The following is a 22,141-nucleotide window of genomic DNA, read 5'->3' as shown; positions in this document are numbered from 1 at the left end:
TCTTAGCCCTTCTAATGTAAAATGCAATGCTTCACTGACAGCCCTAAGTGTGAGACACTTTATTTAGCCTAATGGCCTGGTCCCTGCATAGATCTTGATCCTTATCTCCTGCCACCACCTTTTTCTCCTTTACCCATAACAAACATGCCTCTGTGCTTTTGCACAAATTAATCCCTTTCATTATCAGAAGTTCTGATCTGCTGACAGTGTCCTGTCCCTGGTGAACTCTTCCTCTCATTAGGAAGAAGCCCAGATGCCACCCTCCTCTATGAAGTTTTCCGTGACTGTCTCAAATAACTCATTTAATCTCTCCCGTTTCTCACAGTATTTGTGCCTTGCAAATGCTTCCTCCATTGTATTTATCATGCTTTACTATAATGCATTATTTTATCTATTTACCCATTAGATCATCATTTCCATGAAAAAGATTGTTTATCTCCAGTTAACTACGGGTCTCTAAAACTTAGCTCGGTACCTGCCTCGTAATAGCTGCTGAACAAATGTTTGATGAATAAATTAATAGGTAAACACTCCTATAAAAGTGCCAGTGTCTCTTCTTCCCCAGCTATTAACAATCTAACACTAAAGAATGGAACATATGATATCATCAACCTTGTTAACAAGTTCTTAGTCCTCAAATTCCCTGTTGTTCTGCTTAATGCCAACAGTAATTATTATAGTGATAGGCTGACAAGCTCTACAGTTTTAAAAGTGGATGCTTTGATTTTCAAAAAAATAACATATACACTTGGCATAACTGAGATACATTTAACGACAGAAATGAGGATATGCCTTCTTCTTAGTATAAAATTCCCATAAAAATTAAATGCCTGAAAACAAAAATTCTTCTGTTTCTTAAAACATAGACTTTTAATCTACTATAACCTGACATGAAGTAACGTTAGTATATAAGCACTAAAATATAAAGTTGGTAGAACATACTGAGTGTTTCCATGTAGTAATCTGCATTAGCACTAAAGAAAACAAGATTAATTTATCCTTCTACATCTAATACATACTTCTGCACTTAAATTAGTACACACTTGGGTTTCCCTAACAGGCAAGAATTTCTAAAATAGCCACTAAAATAATTACTTGTGACAAATGTGGTCAGGGTTGTGAAAGGAAAATAAATCTTGGAGCCCTCAAATCATTAAGCTAAAGGCAAAAGTCAAGCTGGGAACTGCTTAGGGCAAACCTGCCTCCCATCCTATTCCCTCTGCTCACTGAGATTGATGCATATCTGATTGCCTCTTTTGGAAAGGCTAATCAGAACTTCAAAAGAATGCAACGTTTTGTCTCTCACCTACCTGTGACCTGCAAGAACCATCCCTGCTTCGAGTTGTCCTGCCTTTCTGGATGGAATCAATGTACATCTTACATATACTGATTGATGTCTCATGTCTCCCTAAAATATATAAAACCAAGTTGTGCCCCAACCACCTTGGGCACATGTCATCTGGATGTCCTGAGGCTGTGTCACAGGCATGCTCTCGTCCTCAACCCTGGCAAAATAAACTTTCTAAAGTAACAGACCTGTCTCAGATATTCAGGGTTCACAGCTTAAGGTATGCCTAAGTAAAGGCTTTGGACAATATAAATGCTTCCCTCCACCGCCTTCGGTATAATGACATCAGAAAACAATGTTTTATACAACTCAGCAAACTTTCTAAGATAAAATTCTAAACAATTCTTTTGGGATTCCAAGCAGTCCCAGCCTGCTGACTTTCTTTACAGGCTCGCTGAGCCAAAGGCAGGATCCCTAGTTTTCAAAAAGTGCAAGACCACATTGCCTAGGAGAGCCAACGGCCAGACCTCCAGTGACGGAGGAAACCCCTTCCTGCTGGAGGTGCCTGGTATGTCAATACATGTCCAAACAGAGAGGAGCAGATGGTTCAAAAATTCAGCACTTCAGAGGAAACAGCAATTTCCTTAAGAGGAGACCAAAGGGAAGAATCAGAACAGCTGGGTTCAATTAATACCGATTTAATGTAGAAAATAGGAGAGAACAATAAAAATACTCTAATACGAGATCTCATTAAAGTCCTCTAGAAAATAATAAATTAAGACTTCCAAAATAAACTCAAGAAAGACAGTGAAAATAGAATGAACACTGCTAAAACTGATTTAATAATCTAGAATTAACTGCAGAAATTACTACTATAACTCAGCCAAAAAAAAAAAAAAAAAAGATGAAATGGAAACTTTGAGTAAAAACAAGAGACATGGAAGTCAGATCCAAGGGCTCAAACATAAGAACAATCGGAAAAGGGGAGAAAAGCATTTGGTATAGTCAAAATATCACTAAGACTTCGTGAAGCAGCAGTGGCCTCTGAATAGGGACAAACTCAAAGTACAATTCATTTACCTCCTCTGAAAAACTATTCGAAGTATGGCTATGGTAGAGTCTAGTTAAATGACAACTAGACTGAAACAAAAAAATCACAAGATAGGGAAAGAAAAACAGCAAACGAAGTGAAAAGCCGTAAATTTAACAAAACTTATATAGGTTGTGCATCCCTAATCTGAAAACCCCAAATCCGAAATGCTCCAAAATCCAAAACTTTTTCAGCACTGACATGTTTGGGATGCTCAACTGGTATCCATTCTTGCAAATACTCTAAAAACCAAAAAACCCTGAAGTCCAAAACACTTCTGGTCCCAAGCATATCGGATAATGGATTTTCAATCTCTATAGGCAGATATAACTATATGATGATAATTTGGATATTGGCTATAATTTGAGTTCTAGAATGAAATATTAAAAACACAATTTTAAGTACACTATAAAGAAAAGACCTGGATCTTGCATTCCAAATTGTTACAATAAAACCCACGAGCGCAGAAAGGTACAGTGCAGGGCAGGAACACGTATCTGTCATCATCTTATTCCAGTGAAGAGTACAGGATCACACACGGTGGAAAACCCCAGATCAAGCCCAGCCACACTGGGAAGATTCAATAATATAAGGACATGTATAAAAATGCATAGTAAATTCTTATAATTTTATGTTGCCTTGGCATGCACTTTGAATCTAAGTGGCACCTTCTCATAGCAGAAGCAGGGCTCTGTCACCCTTGACATAGGGTGCAGTTCTACACTGCCTCCCAGTTTCTCAACGCGGCTGATCCAGATACCTGCCTTATACAACTTCCTCCTGGTGACCACCTCCCTATGGACAGCTACACACAGCCTGCTTCACTGGATCTGACCCTCCTACCTCTCATGGACAGTGCAGACACAGCACTGTGACTACCTCAGTAACAGCATGACCTCCTGGAACTTGTGCTTGCTTGCTTTAAACCCACCAATTAAACCTCCCGGAGGGAAACCTGTTTGGACAATACCTTGGACTCTATGAAGGCGTTGGCCCATGGGTCCCTCCCTCTCTCCCTGCTTGCATTTCCTGATCTCTGCGTGAGCAGCCTCTAGGTGTGCCGTGTACCCTCCAGAACCTGCAAGTAATAAAATCTTTATTTCCATCTTGTGTCTCTTCTAATCATTGAAAGGGTGCTCTCCATCTTAGAGATTCAATATTAAGACTAAGAAATGTAATTACAATAATAATTCTGATGTCATGCTGTGTGGATCTGACAAATCCACAATAAAGTCCATGTGGAAGAAAGTAATGTGCAAAAATAAAAACAGCACAGAAACTTCTGGAAAGAAAGAATGGGCAAAACTGTCCTACAAGATACCAAACCTTACTAATAAGCCTACTCTATTTAAAACAGAAAAATCCTGCACAGTAATAAACAGATCAGAACACAGAAACATACCCAATTATCTATAATTTAAAGTTTAAAAAAAGGAGGCAGCAGTTTAAAGGAGTTGGAAAATAATGGGTTATCTAATATATGTTATAAGCAATTAACAGAAAAATGACATGCTTACCTCATACTATACCGCACAGTATCACAAGCAGCATTCATTTCTAAAATTATGTATTTTAGAAATTCTTACTGGTTATTATGGGAAATCAAAGTATGTATTAAACACAAAAATACATGCTGAACAATACATTTGGAAAAAGAAATTCCCAATGTAGTAAAATCTAAAGATAGAGTTCTGCATTAGGTTAAACTATATAAAAATTCCCAGTTTCGATCATTGAAAATGATCAAATATTGGCAATTTAGTACAGGTCAAACTGAAAAAAAGAATTATGGGGAAAAGTGGTGGTAACAGGGTTTCAATTCCCCTTCAACGTCCTCTCATAAAAATGGAGCAATGAGGACAGCAAAACCAAAACTCTGTGAGAAAAACTTTCAACAAAACTAGATGAAAAGCGGTCTTCATGACTCCTCAAAGAGAAGAGGTGGCGGGAAAACCACGAACAATTCCAAGCGCCATGTGGTATCATCATGAGTGGAGGGAAGCAGAGGAAATTAACAGGGTGTCTGATGGGCGTAAAGGGGCAGATTCCCAAGTCATGATGAGTGCTCTATGAAAAGCTCACAGAGTCTACAGAGAACTTCTGTGAAATTAGGACTTATTTTGGCACTATTCATGAGTGAAGGCAAGGAGTTGGCAGTAAGGTCTGAAAGGGCTGGAGTGGTTTAGGCCCCATAATATCTTAAAACTAGTATCCAAAATTCCCTTCCAGGAATTCTGGGCTCCACACCAAGAAAAAAACTGCTCAACTGAAATCCAACTCCCCAGTAAAGGATAATAGGAGGAAAGGGAAGAGGAGATCGAGAACATGGGAAGAACAGCCCACAGACCTCAAACAGTAACAGACCTCAAACAGTAACAGAGAAGATGGTTTGAAGCTTGAGAAGAAGGTACTGAGAGCCCCGATCCCACTTTCCTAACTCCCTCTCTCCTTTAAATTCATGGTAACAAGTATCATGTTTAAAAATAAGCAACAGAAAAAAACTGTTGTAGAATCTAGCACAAGGTTATTATAAGCAGAGAGAGAAAAAGGAGAATAATCCTCCAGACAGTGAGCACTTGCCAGAAAGATATGTCCACTAAACAGATGAGAACTGTAGCCCGATTTCTGAAATAAGCTAAAAGAAATGAAGAAAATCATAAAAAATATAAAAGAATGACATAAATTAGAATTTTTAAAAAAAACCCAGTGATAGAAAGAATTTAATTTTTAAATCAAAAATCAAGTCAATTTTATTTCCCAAATCAAAAACAAACTAGAAGGCACATAAGAGCAAATAAACAAAACAGGTAATACCTTCACAGAAATGAGGTCAACAAAAGAAAACTTTGTAACTCAAAAAGAAACTAAGAAAAAGAAAAGGTCTGAAATGAAGTGACAGAGAAGGCAGGCAAAGTAGATCCAAAATATATAAAGAGCCCTTCCCAAAGAGAATTGGGTCAGTGAAGCAAAAAAAAATGTGAAACTGTAAGTTAAGAAACTCATGAGAAATTTAAAAACAGACTGACAAAAAAACAAAACTATGGATTAAAAGTATATACCATGTATCTGAAAATATCAAATTGGAAAAACCAACACCATGTAAAACCAGCAGAGTTTGAAGACCAAAAAAAAAAAAAAAAAAAAAAAAAAAAATCTTTAGGTATTCAGCAAACAAACAAAACAAAGGTCTTGTAAGTGGAAACAAAAAATCACATTGCCATCAGACATTTCAACATCAATGCTTCCTGTCAAAAGACAATGAATAACAAATTGATCCAGGGAAAGAAAATATAAACCAAAGACTTTATGGACAGCCAAACAAACTTCCAAGTATAAATGTTGCAAACTGTTAGAAACATGGAAGAACTCAGGAAAGGCTGTCCTCCTGAGTCCTTACTTAGAAATCTACTAAAGAACAGGTGTCACTCAACCAGAATGACACAAGAGACTGGGACACACTAATTAAAAATGAGCCTTTAAACAAAATGCGAAACTTCTATCTACATGTCCATTATAAATATTTTATCTACACAAATACACACAACCCTGAAGAACTGAGACTAAATGACAGCTATGAGGGAGAAAGTATTGTCATACATGGCTGTATGACCTGACAATATAGATATACCACACCACTAACATCTGGGGAAAAGGAAAGAGCATATGAAATACCTTAGCATTTCACTGGCAGTAAAAGAAAATTACTTCAAATGAAAACTTGAGAAATAAAAGGATAATTCCAATAGCTCAAAGTTGGGAACTAAGAGATTAAAAAATTGAAGGGGGGATATTAAGGGTATTATGTAAAGATATTAATACAAAGACATCTTGGGGAAAATAAACTCATCTTAAACATTAAAAGTAAATAAATAAACAAAACTACATACTTCCAAAAAGCTTACACTAAGAAATAGAAGGATAAGACATAAAATGTTTTAAAAGATTATCCCTGTCAGAGAAGCTAAACTTCTTTGAGAATACATTTAGATTTTCTTGTAAAATCAAGTATTTTACATAATTGTAATAAAAACAAATTAAAAACCAATACCTAAAAATAAAATTTTAGGAAATCTATGAATAGATCAACAAAATGTGGTATAGCCATACAATGGAATATTCTTCAGCCATAAAAAGAAATGATACACACCACAGCAAAGATGAGCCTTGAAAACATTATGCAAATGAAAGAAGCCAGTCTCAAAAGACCACATACTGTATGACCCCATTTATATGACCCCAAATATTAAAAGACAGAAAGTAGATTAGCGGTTGCCTAGGGATGGGGCTAGTGAGCACAGGAATTGTGGAGGTGACAGCTAAAGGGTACAGGACTTCGTTTAGGGGCAATGAAAATGTTCCAAAGTTAGACAGCGAGGATGGCTGCAGCGGCGATGGTTGCACAACTCCAAATATAGAGAACCACTGAGCACTTTAAAACAGTGAATTTTATGCTATGTAAATTATATCTCAATAAAGCTATTATTTTGGAAATACAGTAGAAAAAAGAAGAGAATTTAATTGTATTATCTAGTCAGTGGCAGAGCCACGAGAAGAAATGTTCCAAAGGTCTTTAAAATGCAGTTATCTGATGTTACATCCACAGAGGGTTATAACCTAAGGATGGTCAAAAACAAAACTGGAACTGGTTTCCAATAATCACACTGAGATGATTGTGTATTCTGGAATATAGTCAGTATCTGATATTTTATCACGCCGGTATCACAGAATATTAGGCCTCTCAATAAAAAAGAAAAGTGGTGATATATGGATTAAGTCAGAAGAGATTAAGCAAAAATCTGAAATCCTGAATTTGAATCAGAAGTATCAGAAAGGACTTGTGATGCATTTTGTGTATGTGTTTTCATCTGTCCACTAAAGAGTAAAACAATGACAAGCCACAATTTCAGTTGCAATGAACAATGCTGGTGTCCAGACTGTGGTCTTAGAATACACCATTTCTCAATAAAAGGAACTAGGGTTCCTTAAAAATATATCTGATTCTCAGCAGCCAGGCGCAGTGGCTGGTGCCTGTACTCTCAGCACTCTGGGAGGCAAAGGCGGGCAGATAACTTGAGGTCAGAGTTTGAGACCGGCCTGGCCAACATGATGTAACCCTGTCTCTACTAAAAATACAAAAAATTATCTGGGTGTGGTGGCACATGCCTGTAATCCCAGCTCTCAGGTGGCTGAGGCACGAGAACCACTTGAGCCTGGGAGACAGAGGTTGCAGTGAGCCAAGATCATGCCACTGCACTCTAGCCTGGACAAAAGAGTGAGACTCCATCTCAAAAAAAAAGAAAAAAAAAAAAAAAAGAAAGAAAGAAAAAGAAAAAGAAAAACAAAATACATCTGACTCTCAGCCTGCAACAGATACACAGTGTCAGACTAGAATAGCCAGTTACACTAAATAGCATGGAAGCTATCAAAGGGCTGTGAAAAAAGGAGTCAAGCCAATTGAATATGTTTCCATTATCCAAAGACGGGACGTGAACATTAATTATAATAATTAATAATTACTTCAACAGATTACAGTAATGACATTCATGGATTGAGACATACCAAATATGTTTAAATTAATGAGTTCAAAATCATACCAATAACAATGTTTAGTCACCAATAAACCACATTATTATTTTTAAAAATAGTAAATAAAAGGGAAAGAATCAAGCACATTTATCTTGCCATTTGTATCAACTATTCCACTAAGTAACCATAAAATAGGTGAGGAAAAGTTTATCCTTTTAGCAATATCTAATAAGTGAAATGAATAATAAAGAAGCTAATAAATGAATAAGAAATGAGAGAATTAGAATATCCTCACTTTTGAGCCCTTAATGAATTAAGGAATCTAGGCAATGTTCATCAACTACTACTAATGGCACAAATAGTCAGATATGTGTGTCCTGGGAAAGTCGTGTTAACACAATCAACAATAAAAAAAAAAAATCCTGAATTTGATCAAGCCACTCTATTTTATAGCCAATTCACAGAGAAGACAAAATAGAAACATGTGGGCCAACTGGGACGCAATCATAAAAAATTCAGACCCTACAGGATAAACAACCATGCTATACGGCAAAAAAAAAAAAAAAGGGGGGGGACAGGGGAGAATCTATAGACTAAAACACTTTAGAAATATAATGAACAATGACAACACATGGACATTATTTGCAAACTGATTCAAAGTGTAACAAGAAAACCATGACAATTACAAAATTTTAAAATAATCTCTCAGTACAAATAAAATAAGGTAGTCATAAAATAATGACAGACATGACTATATAAAAATATGAAATTTCTATACAGTGTTAAGTATCCTAAGCAAGTTAAAAGGCAAATTGAAAGAAATATTTACAACCATCATAGAAAAATGAATAAAATTCATAAATAGTTCCAACAGATCAATAATAGAAAGGTAGAAAATGAGCAAAATAAATAAAAAAGCAAAAAGAAATGCAAATGGCCAATAAACATGAAAAACAGGCTCAGTGTCACCAGAAATGAAGAGAAAGATTTAGGCCGGGTGCCAGTGGCTCACACCTGTAATGCCAGTACTTTGGGAGGCTAAGGTGGGCAGATCACTTGAGGCCAGGAGTTCGAGGCCAGTCTAGCCAACATAATGAAACCCATCTCTACTAAAAATACAAAAAATTAGCCAGGTGTGGTAGCACACGCCTAATCCCAGCTACTCGGGAGGCTGAGGCATGAGAATCACTAGAACCCGAAAGGTGGAGGCTGCCGTAAGCCAAGACTGTGCCACTGCACTCCAGCCTGGGCAACAGTGTGAGGCTCTGACTTAAAAAAAAAAAAAAAAAAATCAGTCAATCAATCAATCAATCAATCAATGAAATTACATTTTTTGCTGATCATGGTTACAAAATGAGGAGAAATCAAATTTCTCCTATACTGCTGGGTAAAGTACAAATTAGTATAGTCTTTTTGGAGAGCAATTTGGCAACATATATCAAAGATGTGAATGTGCATACCCCATGAACTAACAATTCCATTTCAATTAACCATTCTTACAAAAACAACAGAATAAGTTCATAAAGGGGTGTGTACAAGAATGTGGCTACATTGTTTACACAAGCAAAAAAATTAAATTTCCATCAAGAGTGAAATAATTATGGTACATTCATATAATGGAATACCATGTAGCAGTTAAATGGAATTTAACAACTATATATATATATATCTCCAAAGTAGACAACATGGGAGAAACCCCTCAAGTTGTAGCACGATACGTACAGTATTATCACATTTATTTTAAATAATTACATGTATTACATAACAAAGAGATAACTTATAGAACCACAAAAAACTCTAGAAAATATAAACCAGATGATAATTACTCTGAGCAGTGACAGAGGACAGGAACTTTAAAAATATACTCCAATAAATAAAACAAAAGCATACTGTTTTTAAAAATGAAGTGTTAGATACAAATAGCCTTTACATTACCCTTCAAAAGTCAGTTTCTGTGATTCTATACTGGGATCCTATCACAAACTGAAATTCCTACACAGGCCCAGTAAGTGATTTAAACAGGTGCACCTGGGTGGCCATAAGACGAACCATGGATACTGTGGTAACTGGAGCCCTTATGCTGCTAGTCATGTGGGAATGTGGACCCAGTGTTGACAGACTTCCCAGTATTTGAAGGAAAACAAAAAATCTGGATTTTCCCATGTAAAAATGTTAGACACTAAGTCAAAAAATATTTAAAACACTGTGTGGGACAAAATGTAACTTTGGGGGACTGTACACTGTCAAGAGCATACATGGCTTTATAGCCAGAGCTCTGGGTTCATATCCAGGCTCTGCCACTTCCTAGGTGTGTGACCTGATAAGTTACTTGCCCTCTTCCTTGCCCCAGCATACAGCCAGGGTTCAGTTAATGCTAGCTACTAGTCTTCATAATATTACTATTGTGCTGTTGTTATCATGGGATCCAGTTCTCAGCTGAAAGCTGATGACTTCTGGCTTACCTGTGATATTATATCAGTTTGAGTCAGTTTGCTCATTATAGCCCAAAACAATGTACACAACTTCCTACTTTCCTTTGCATGTTGGTATGTTCAAGAAAACAGAAAACCGGCCGGGCGCGGTGGCTCACGCCTGTAATCCCAGCACTTTGGGAGGCCGAGGTGGGCGGATCACGAGGTCAGGAAATCGAGACCATCCTGGCAAGCATGGTGAAACCCCATCTCTACTAAAAATAAAAAAAAAAAAAGTAGCTGGGCGTGGTGGCGAGCACCTGTAGTTCCCGCTACTCAGGAGGCTGAGGCAGGAGAATGATGTAAGCCAGGAAGTCAGAGCTTGCAGCGAGGTGAGATCAGGCCACTACATTCCAGCCTGGGCAACAGTGAGACTCCATCGAATGAATAAAAGAAGGAAAGAAAGGAAAGAAAGACAGACAGACAGACAGACAGAAAGACAGAAAGAAAGACAGAAAGACAGACAGACAGACAGAAAGAAAGAAAACAGAAAACCTAATGGCAAATGAGCAAGTATGTGCTTGTTGGTGGTGTCATTCAATTAAAAAGTTCTTGTAATCTCATGAAATCAGACAGGGAATGATTGAAACAAGTAAAAAGTTAACTCTAACAACTGTATTAAGCAGCATGATCTTAACGGCATGGGGCGGAGCACTGGAGCCTAATCAGTGTTTCTAGTGAGCACCAGAACTACACTGCGGCTGGTCTGGCTCCACGTGAGGCACGCAGGTTTGTTAACAATGTCAGTGCTCACATCCCCCACTGGGAGATTCTAATTTGTCCTACTCTCAGAATGGCTAGGCACACGTATTTTCAAAAAGCCCTCTAGGTAATGCTGAGGCACAGCCAGGTTTGGAAACCATTTAGCATGAAGTCTGGTACCCCAGAATTCTGAACTTGAATCCCTCTAACAATCTATAGCTCTGTGATTTTTGTGACAGTTATCTACTATACCTAAACTGGTTTCTTCATTTGTAAAATGTAAATATACCACCACTTCACAGGGTTGTTGACTCTGGCACACTGTAAGAGTCAATAAATGGTAGCTGTTGTTATAGATTTTCTAGTTTCTAGATGGTCTGTCTGCTTTGAGTATAAATGGCAACCTCTTCAGTATTTCCTGTGTGTACAGGAAAAAAGTAGCACAACTATTGTTAGAATCCAAAGACAAAGAGTATTTCATTGGCCATTAAATTTTTTTTTTTTTTTTTTTTTTTTTTTCGGATCCGGAGTCCGGGGCTGTCGCCCAGGCTGGAGTGCAGTGGCCGGATCTCAGCTCACTGCAAGCTCCGCCTCCCGGGTTCACGCCATTCTCCGGCCTCAGCCTCCCGAGTAGCTGGGACTACAGGCGCTGCCACCTCGCCCGGCTATTTTTTGTATTTCTTAGTAGAGACGGGGTTTCACCGTGTTAGCCAGGATGGTCTCGATCTCCTGACCTCGTGATCCGCCCATCTCGGCCTCCCAAAGTGCTGGGATTACAGGCTTGAGCCACTGCGCCCGGCCGACCATTAAATTTATAATAACTACATGATCATTTCCAATTCTAAAGAAAGCAATCAAGACAGTAACCAAAACAAAAATATTCCTAATATTTGAGGCAACAAAGTCAGACAATTATACATTTTGTACATTACATTAAAACATATTCGTCTTTCTCTTCTGAAAATAAAGTTCATAAGGAAATCAAAAAAGGAGCACAAAATAACCATATTACAGTATTTTGTATTTAACATTTTAAATTGCACAAAACCCACAGAACTATACATTACAGAGTGAACTTTAGAGTATGCATATTTTAAAAAGTCAACCAGGATTTTGCAGAATCCCAGGATGCAATGCAGATGAAATAAATGAATCTAATTAAATTACAAAAGTAGGATACCACCTCACTGAGGAAGGTGAAGGAAAAAGGTGCTGACTTAAGTTACTTTGGAGAATAGTGTTTTGACTAAGGTTAAAGACAAAAGGAACTTGACTGAAAAACCCCAGTTGATAAATTTATTCCTCACAGGGGTACCAGTCAGCAATTCTGAAACTACTTTACATGTATGGTAGGGTTGAATAAACATGTAATTAATTGCAGTCACGGGAGCCAGGCTTACCATTGTAAGAGAAGTAAGTTACAGACAAGCAAGGGAGGAAAGTCAGAATGAACCTTATGTTGGATCAGAGCCAGAGACATCAGTATGAACTCATGGTTATTTCAGATTGATAGATATGGAATTACAGATCTGTGTATACACAGGTTAGTAGACATACCTGTATTTTCTAATTCTGTCACTGAGAAGGCCCAAAAGCAATGACACCCTGATAGCAACGAACACACCCAGTGCCCACATCTTCATTTCTAAATACCATTATCCAGTAAAACGAACCAGAGGACAGAAAGAGGGAAAAATACAAGATAAGCCCAGAGCATCTTGTGATGCCGGAAAGTAAGAAATGATTCAAAAAGCAAATCAAAAGGAAAATAATACAAAAAGGAGGGGAGCGTATCAAAGGACACAGAAGGCAACTGAAAGAGCTCCAATGGGCTAAAAGAAGAACAGCTTGAGCAACAAAATCAGTAACAATGGGATTGGATTATAACTCAAAGCAAAAACAACAGAAAACATTTATGAGTCCATACTGATATAAATGACCAAATAAATGAGAAGCAGCAAAACTTCCGCCTGGAGAAATTCCAAGTATACATTAGATACTCCCCGCTCCAGGAGGTAGAGATTAATTTCCCTCCCCTTGAGAGTGGGCTGAGCGTAGTGACTTACTTCCAAAGAAGTAGAGTATGGAAAGGAACACATGGTAACTCCTGGAGAAACCTGGCAGACACCACCTTAACCAAGTGATCAAGGTTAACATTACCAGTGACAATGCAATGCGACTGGGGCATTTCAACTCTGTGGCATCCATCCCCAAGCCCATCACCCCAGTCTAATCATGAGAACACATCAGACAAATTCAGATTCGTGGACGTGACAACTAAATGCAATGTGGTATCCTCAACTGGTTCCTAGAACAGAAAAGGGAATTAGTAGAAAAAGTGGGAAATCCAAATAAGTTTATTAACAGCACTTTGTATCAAGGTTAATATATTAGTTTTAACAAACGTATAGGGTAAGTGAGAAGTAGTATTAAGGGGTGCTGGATGAAGAGCATATAAGAATTCTGCACTATCTTTGCAAATTTTCTATCAGTCTGATATTATTCCAAGATGAAAAGTTTGTTCCAAAAAATAGAATTGTATGGAGTAGTTTTGATATTAAGGATAAATCTTTTATATATGTTTACATGGTTTTAATTTCTAAGCTAAACTGAACTGTAAATAGTATTACAAAACCCATCCTTAGCTACAGTAGCTGTTGGGAAGGACACCTGGAAACTACTGGACTGCTGAGATGACTCTTGTTAACTTTTAAGCAGGGTTGGGAAGGGTCACCACACAAGCACATCTAATGAAGGAGGAGCAAGAGCTGGAGGCGAGACAATCCCTGTCAGAGGGAGACCATGCTACATTATGAAATGGCTGATACATTCATCCCTAACACCCAAGATCAACAACACTCAGACTAGAAGAATTGGCATGACGGCAAAGTGGGAAAAATAAGTAGAAACAATAAGATCCTGGGATGTTCTAAACAGCAGTGGAATAAGAGAAGTAGAAGATAAATGCAAAAATATAAAAAACATCTTGGATTGTATCTGGGCCCACAAATGGATACGGGGGAGGGCAGGTTTCCTCTTCTTTTTTCCTATGATATTACAGTAGTCCTTACAGTCAGGATGAAACTGCAGCTGGTATTATTAGTTCAGTTACATGGATTTAAATAAGCTTCATTTGATAATCTGAGACTGTCTTATTTACAACACTGTTCTATAGATCAGTATTTTCAAGATCCCAAACAACTGCCTATTCAAGGGAACTTTGGAAACTAATCCATGTGTTTCAATTAGAGACTGCCTATGTAACTAGAAATGTGTTCTGAGGAAATCAATTTACAGAAGGTACGGAGCTACAACTTCACATAATTTTGAACAAACCATTAAAGGTATTTATGGCATTCATATTATGAAAACAAACTGCAGATTTTTTTTTTTTTTAGTATCACTAGTTGCAGTTCTTTTAAAAGATTTTGAAATATAATCAAGTTTTAGAGAAAAATTATTTTGGGCCAGGTGCGGTGGCTCACACCTATAATCCCAGCACTTTGGGAGGCAGAGGCGGGTGAATCACCTGAAGTCAGGAGTTTGAGATCAGCCTGACCAACATGGTGAAACACCGTCTCTACTAAAAATACAAAAATTAGCCAAGAGTAGTGGCACATGCCTGTAATTCCAGCTACTCTGGAGGCTGAGGTAGGATAATCGCCTGAACCCCCAAGGCAAAGGTTGCAGACAGCTGAGATGGCGCCATTGCACTCCAGCCTGGGCAACAAGAGCAAAACTCTGTCTCAAAAAAAATTATTTTGTAAAGCATGCTTACAAACAAAGGGAAATTAAATGTAACATCACATGTGCTTTGCAAACACTGGTTACAAGTAATTTAATAAAAAAATATAAAGACATAGATAAGAAAAATCAAATATCACACGTGTATTTCTTCTTTTCTACAAAATCTTTCACCTATATTCATTCCTATTATCACCGAAACCACAAAAACTGCAAAATATGCATTATGTACAATCTGTGGTACCTTGTCAGTTCAGATATTTTAACAATTAACAAAAACACTGGCCAGGCGCGGTGGCTCACGCCTGTAATCTCAGCGCTTTGGGAGGTTGAGGCAGATGAATCACTTGAGGTCAGGAGTTTGAGACCAGCCTGGCCAACATGGTGAAACTCCCATCTCTAAATTAGCCAGGCGTGGCAGTGCACACTTGAAATCCCAGCTACTCAGGAGGCTGAGACAGGAGAATTGCTTGAACCCGGGAGGCGGAGCTTGCAGTAAGCCGAGATCGTCCCAGTGCACTCCAGCCTAGGCAACAGAACGAGACTTTGCCTCAAAACAAACAAACAAAAAACAGTCCTTAAACCTAAAAGGTTTTACTGCCTAAAATGTATGCCCTTAAAATTTACAATTATTTGGCAGAGGTTAAAAGGCAGAATACATTTTAAAAATAAAAGTATAATTGCACCCACATGGATTTACAGTTAGCTTCAAGGAAGAAAAAGTAATAAAACTTCTAAAAGTAAAAGTTTGTGGTTGACTTGCATAGCATTTTACCATTTGATATGATTTGGATCTATGCCCCCACGCTATGTTGTACCGTAATCCCCAGTGTTGGAGGTGAGGCCTAGTGGGAGATGACTGGATCATGCGGGTGGGTTTCTTGTGGTTTAGAACCATCCCATTGGTGCTGTTCTCATGATGGTGAGTGAGCTGTCAAGAGATCTGGTTGTTTAAAAGAATGGAGCACCTTCACCCCGCCCATGCTCCTGCCATGACAAATGCCTGCTCAGGCTTTGCCTTCCATCATGACTATAGCTCTCTGAGGCCTCCCCAGAAGCTGATGCCGCCTGCCATGCTTCCTATACAACCTATGGGACCATGAGCCAATTAAACCTCTTTTCTTTATTCACTACCCAGTATCAGGCATTTCTTTACAGCAGTGTGGGAACACATACACCACTTACCACATATCTTTTTCAGCCTCACAACCACCACCTTGTGAGGTAGGTAAGAAGGTAGTATTATACCCATTCTACAAATGCAAAGGCTTCAAGTCAGAAAGATTCCTATTTACAACATTCTGTGGTGAGAAAGAGTCACAGGGAGGAATGAAACCCACTTAATGGACTTCAAAATTGTGACTCTTTTCCTGACATACCAAGTAAAATGACTAAAACAAACCTGGGAGTGGGGGACTGTACACATATTCACACACATACCCACGCACACACACACGCACACACACACACCTCCCTTTACAGAAATTATGTTCCTAAAGTGGGAATAAAAATAAAATCTTACTTTCCCACTAAGTTAATCAGAATTGTAGAGCCTTATCTTTTGTTAGTTTGGATTAATCACTAATACGAAGAAGTCCCACTTTGGCTCTCTGCTACTCTTTCATTATTTGATGAACACTTAGCATTTCATGAACCAAAATTTAAAACAGGGGCTTCTGTAGTTCATTTTTTGAAAAGCAAACAATCCACACAAAATTCTAATAAAGTCTTTCATTTATACACTTTATAAACTTTGAATTTGTGTTTCTTTTTTTCTATAACAAAGATGACCTCTTCAGTGAAATTTCAACTGGTCAAACCAAAGAACTACAACTCAGATAAGAATTCAAAACTCTGGGGAAACTATTATTGTCTTTTTTTCAATGTGAGTTCTAATATAAAATGTAGTGCACCTGTTCTCAATCTTTTCTTGCTATAACATATCTAAGGGATACAATCCTCATTAGTAGCAATCGTTAATCACCATCAAGAGCCTGGAGAGGAAGAAGACAATCTGGGGAGGGAGGGTGGGTGAAGCAGTTTACGGAAGTCTGACATGTCCACCCCACCCCTGCCCCACCGTGGCCTATTCTCACGTGCTGCTCTCCTATGAGAACCACTGAATTAGAGGTGAGGTTATACAGTCGGCCCTCTGAATCCGTGGGATACGCATCCGCAGATCAAGAATGTTTGAAAAAACATTAAAAATAAGAATACAACAATAAAAAGTAATACAAGCTACTCGGGAGGCTAAGGCAGGAGGACTGCTTGAGCCTAGGAGTTTAAGTCCAGCCTGGGCAACATAGTGAGATCCCGTCTCTAAAACAGTAATAGTAATAATACAAATAAAAAAGATACAGTATAACAACTATTTACATAACACTGACATTGTGTTAGGTATTATAATCTAGAGATTATTTAAAGCAACAGGAGGATGCACATAGGTTGTATGTAAATACTACACCATTTTATATAGGGACTGGGGCATCCAAGGATTTGGGTGTCCACAGGGGTCCTGAAACAAATCCTCCGGGATAAGATACCAAGGGATATCGGTACTGCCAGGACTTTTTTCTTCATTCAAGTTACTTCAAAATCAGTGGTCACAATACAAATTAAACATCAACCCTGTCTTGCCCAACATATGTCCTTAATGAAATTAAACCACTCCAATCATTCATGTTTAAGATTTCCAATCAAAATAATATTCAAAGTAAATATCTTAAAATACAGCTACAAAGCACTGGTTCGTGTTGTAAACATCCTCCTGAATTCATGTGAATGCTTAACCCTTTCTCCTAAGGGCTCATAATCTGGCTGTCAGAATAAAATATTAAAATCTTGCAAACTCAAGTTCTCTTCAGGTGTTCTCCACAGTTTCCAAATTGTTTATCATTTATGAATTTAAAGCAAGCCAGGTTCTGTAAAAAAACTGAAGTTAAAAAGATTAAAATAACAAGTATATACAGTTAGCTCTCCATATCTGTGGGTTCTACATCCATGAATTCAACCAAGTGCAGATCAGAAATATTTGGGAAGAAAAACTACATCTGTATTGAACACGTACAAACTTTTTTCTTGTCATTATTCCCTAAACCATACAGTATTAACAACCATTTACATAGCGTTTATATTACATACGGCATTACACATAATCTAGAGATTATTTAAAGCATACGAGGCTGTGCATTGGTTAAACACAAATACTGCATCATTCTGTATCAGGGACTTGAGCATTTTAGGATTTTGTGATTCATGGGAAGTTCCAAAACCAAACCTCCTCTGATACCGAGGGGACTGTACATATGTATGTATATAGCCACTAAAATTCAGAATCACAGACTTCACACAGGTATCAGGTATTGTAAAGATTTGGGTTTCACTTTTAGCCAGATCAACGTGCAGACTCACGAGAAGAGCAAAATCACTTGTACAGTACTATTTTGGACTCTCAAGAGCGATATCCCACAAAATGCCCTTTTCTAGTATTAACACCCTTTACAATAAGGAATTTATAACACGTCAAGCTATCAAAAGCAAATCTATACTGTTTTCAAGTCACTTCCTCTAGTGGGCACATTCCTCTCACAAAAATCTACACATCTCGAAACACATATTGGACAACAATCAGGACTTCCCTTAAACTTTCATCATCTGCACTCAACACTTTAACCTTGCCAGATAGTGTTGGCTTTTTCCCTTTGATCATTCTGACATTTCTCTATAATTTACATCTCTTTAAAATACAGTGACCAAAACTTGACATGCTAATCAAAAGAGAGAAAACAACTTCAAAGGATAAAGAAAGAACTTTCTCTGTGACCTTGGGTGCCCTATTCATTTAAAATACCTGAGTGTGATGTGGACTTTTTTTCCTGACTCACATGCAGCTTGTCATCATCCACGACTATGACTTTCTTCCTTCCGTCTTTATTTATTCCCAGCCTGTCCTCTGCCATCCTCTATTTACATGGTTGAACTTATTCCCTCCACATACCACCTGGCACTTAATTCACCAAATTTCATGCAGTTTTCACAGATATATTTCTTATTTATCATAGTACTTTACAGAAATGCTTAAATGTGCAATTTATAACTGTCATTTGTGTTAAAAATATTAGAATATGAAAGTACATAACACCAACATTATAATTTACAATCGATAAATGGAACTAAGGACATCATCGTATTAATGCCTACTGGAAACCTACCTCCACTGGACGATCGTTCTTTACCAATGCTACACGTGCCCTTTGCAAGGAACCATCCATTAGCTTGTGAAGTCTTAAAATTAACTTTCTTAACCCCATCTGCTTCAGTGCTTTGTCTACAAATGGTCTATAAATAGAAGTCAGACAATGTCTACTAAAGCCTGCTTCTGCGCTGCAGTCTGGTGCTCCCCAGCCAATGGAATCATCCTCAGACTCCAGCCTCTCAAGCTTCTTGGATATGCAGTCCTGCGACTGGATGTCGAAGCTGTTGTCTACGGGCTGTCTGATTTCCGGTACCCCAGGATCAGAGATTTGTTCTTCCTCACTCTCATCCGTACTACTTTCCAACTCCTTCAATTCTCCTTCTGTGTCATCACCCTCATACTCCGGCTCATTACCTTTGGATGGTCGAGGGGAAGGGATTTCAAACACTGGCCAGCCAATGTCTGATAAATTCTTGATGCCCAAAACAGTGCCCATAATCCTTAATTTCTGATTTAAGTCTTTTGTGATGTTTAACCACAAACAGAGTGCCTGCACCCTGTCCTGGAAGTCTTTTGCAGCATATTTTTCGTAGTCCTTCTGAAGCGCCTGCAATGATGGATAAAGTGCTTCTATGTACTCTAGCAGCTCCATTATCCGTTTTACCTGCTCAAATGAGACCCTCTGGCGTTGGAGATGCTCGTGATGTGTTGAGTAACCTACAGTCTTTGTTCCAGGAGTGGCTTTGCACTGCCCTTCTACTGAAGTACCATTAAAACCAGCTCCATCTCTAACAAAGGCGAAGCTCCCATAGTCGACTTTGAAAGTAAGGATTTCATTGATAATATCTGGGATGGCTTGACGGGCTGTATATAAAAAGAAGTCCTGGTCATTAATTGTCCGTCCTGCATGCCAGGCTTGTAGCTCTAACCAGATCAGTTCGTTAGATCGGTTAAGCCAGAAACCAGACGTATTTTCTTGTCCTCTTTGCTCCCTGTCTTTCTTCTTTGAGACTGAGGTAAGCTTTAGCAAAAGTCGTAATGTTTCAAAAAACTTTAAACGATCTGCTGGACAGTCAGTCCTAGAAGTCTGGCGTGCAGGTCTGGCTATAGGCATGGGCACAGATACTGGAAGCTTAGCGTTGCTACAGCCAAGGCTGAGGTAAGGCTTATTGAGATCCACATCTGGAATTGATTTTTTTGGCAAAGATCCACCCACTGAGTCTAACATGAATGAGCACTGTACGTTTTTTTTATGATCACGCTCTGTTGTTCTAAGAGCTGCTCGGATCTTTTTCTCCTGCTTATAGCTGTATTCTTCCACATTCTCCACTGTTTTTCCAGTGTCTTTATGTGGAGGCTGATTTGGTGCATTCATTTTTTCTATTAAAAAAAATAAACAGAACATTATTTAACTCTAAAATATGAAGCTACTCTCAATATTTTCAATAAAACCGATATTCACATGTATTTATATTTTCAGGCTGCAAATGGAAGAAAAACAGCATACCATATCCTGAAAATTAAAGGAATCAAAAAATATATGACATTTTTCTCTATATTTTAAAAAAATTCCGTTTTTCCAGTATTTGCTGTATTCTCTTATATTCACAACTAATCACCTAAACTAGCTGTTAATTTCCATGCTACAAAGCATAGTTATCAAATCATTTAACCAAACTTCTGTAAGTAATCACCTTCAATTTAAGAAGGAAGAAACAGCATGGGAGATCGGACGGAAACTTGGATGAGAAAATATATTTAATTCCTGCATTTGTCATTAGCTAAATGTGTAAACTTAAGAGGAAATCACGTAAATTATCTGGATCACTTGTGTCATTGGTAAAATTAGGCAGATTGATGCAAGAATCCTTTAAGGCACCTTAAGATTATTCTCATAAAAAACTGAAAGACAGCTGACAGACAAAAACATCGACCTTATTCTATTCCTTTATTTCTTCTTTGCCATAAACAAGTGGGCAATAACATTTTATATTTAAAATTATCAAGACTGAAGACATATAGACTAATTTGGTATAATTTGTTTAATATGTTATACCGGCACATAAAATCATTTACAATTCATGTGAAAAAAGCAAAAATCACACATTTCGTTCAAACAACTAGAAAAGGTTCTATAATTTGACTCCAAGCTTTGAAATGAACACACATACATCCTCTTTCCTGTATGGCACTTTTAACACTATTAATTGCTCTACGTTACTGAAATCCTTTCATTCTGTTGCTTCCGGGTTCTTACACTTCCTTAATTCCCTTCTTTTCAAATACCTCCTTGGAACTTTGCTCACTACATAAAATGTTAATGTTTCTCAAAGTGCTAATCTTAGATCTCTTCTCCCTGGGTGTTCTCATTCATTTCCACATCATATATCGATAATGCCCAAACCTATAATGCCATCCCAGTCTATCCTCTACCCTCAAGGCATAGTTTATTTCATTGAATCTAGGACACACACTTTTTCATATGTTAACATCTCTGATATCAGAATGTTACATATAATCAATGATGATATAAGTAAATTTTAGGGACATATTTGCCAATATATTTCATTTACATTTTTCTTTTTTTGAGACAGGCTGGAGTGCAGCCTCAACTTCCTGGGCTCGAGCAATCCTCCCGCCTCAGCCTCCCAAGTAGCCAAAACCACAGGCACGCATCACCACAACCAGCTAATTTTTTTTTTTTTTTTTTTTTGGTAGAGACAGGATCCCACTATGTTTCCTAGGCTGGTCCCAAATTCCTGGGCTCAAGCAATCCTCCCGCCTCTGTCTCCCAACGTGCTGAGATTATAGGCACGAGTCACTATGCTTGGCCCATTTTTTTAAAACATATATATATGCATAAGTAAAATATGTGTCTACATATCAGAAAGTATAAAAGATCTCTTTAAATAAAAATTCCAATTATAAGAACACACCATCAATTGTAAGCTGTTTTTACCTCAGAATAGATTATAATTTCTTAGTATATCTTTCTTATATACTAAGAATTTTATTATATATTATATTAATATAACAATTATACTAAGAAATTATTATATAATTTTCTCAGTATATAATATCACCTAGTTTTAGGTGACTAATTGTGAATATATAAGAGATTAGTT

At 37.7% G+C, this 22,141-nt stretch overlaps 1 protein-coding gene across 5 annotated transcripts in view; it reads right to left on the bottom strand.

The window, feature by feature from the left end:
• MAP3K4 (mitogen-activated protein kinase kinase kinase 4) overlaps nt 1-22,141 on the bottom strand; it is a 126,546-nt gene that overhangs the window by 49,010 nt on the left and 55,395 nt on the right. For all 5 annotated transcript variants that reach the window (XR_646614.3, XM_003898374.4, XM_009206357.3 and 2 more), the window contains exon 3: nt 19,033-20,396. Coding sequence is in view for 4 of the 5 variants with exons in the window: in XM_003898374.4 (XP_003898423.2) it covers nt 19,033-20,396 (1,364 nt within the window). In the remaining variant the exon portion in view is untranslated. The remainder of the gene's footprint in view (nt 1-19,032; nt 20,397-22,141) is intronic.

The sequence above is a fragment of the Papio anubis genome, chromosome 6, assembly GCF_008728515.1.
Source record: "Papio anubis isolate 15944 chromosome 6, Panubis1.0, whole genome shotgun sequence".
Lineage (NCBI taxonomy): Eukaryota > Metazoa > Chordata > Mammalia > Primates > Cercopithecidae > Papio > Papio anubis.
This window is presented reverse-complemented; position numbering and strand designations above follow the sequence as displayed.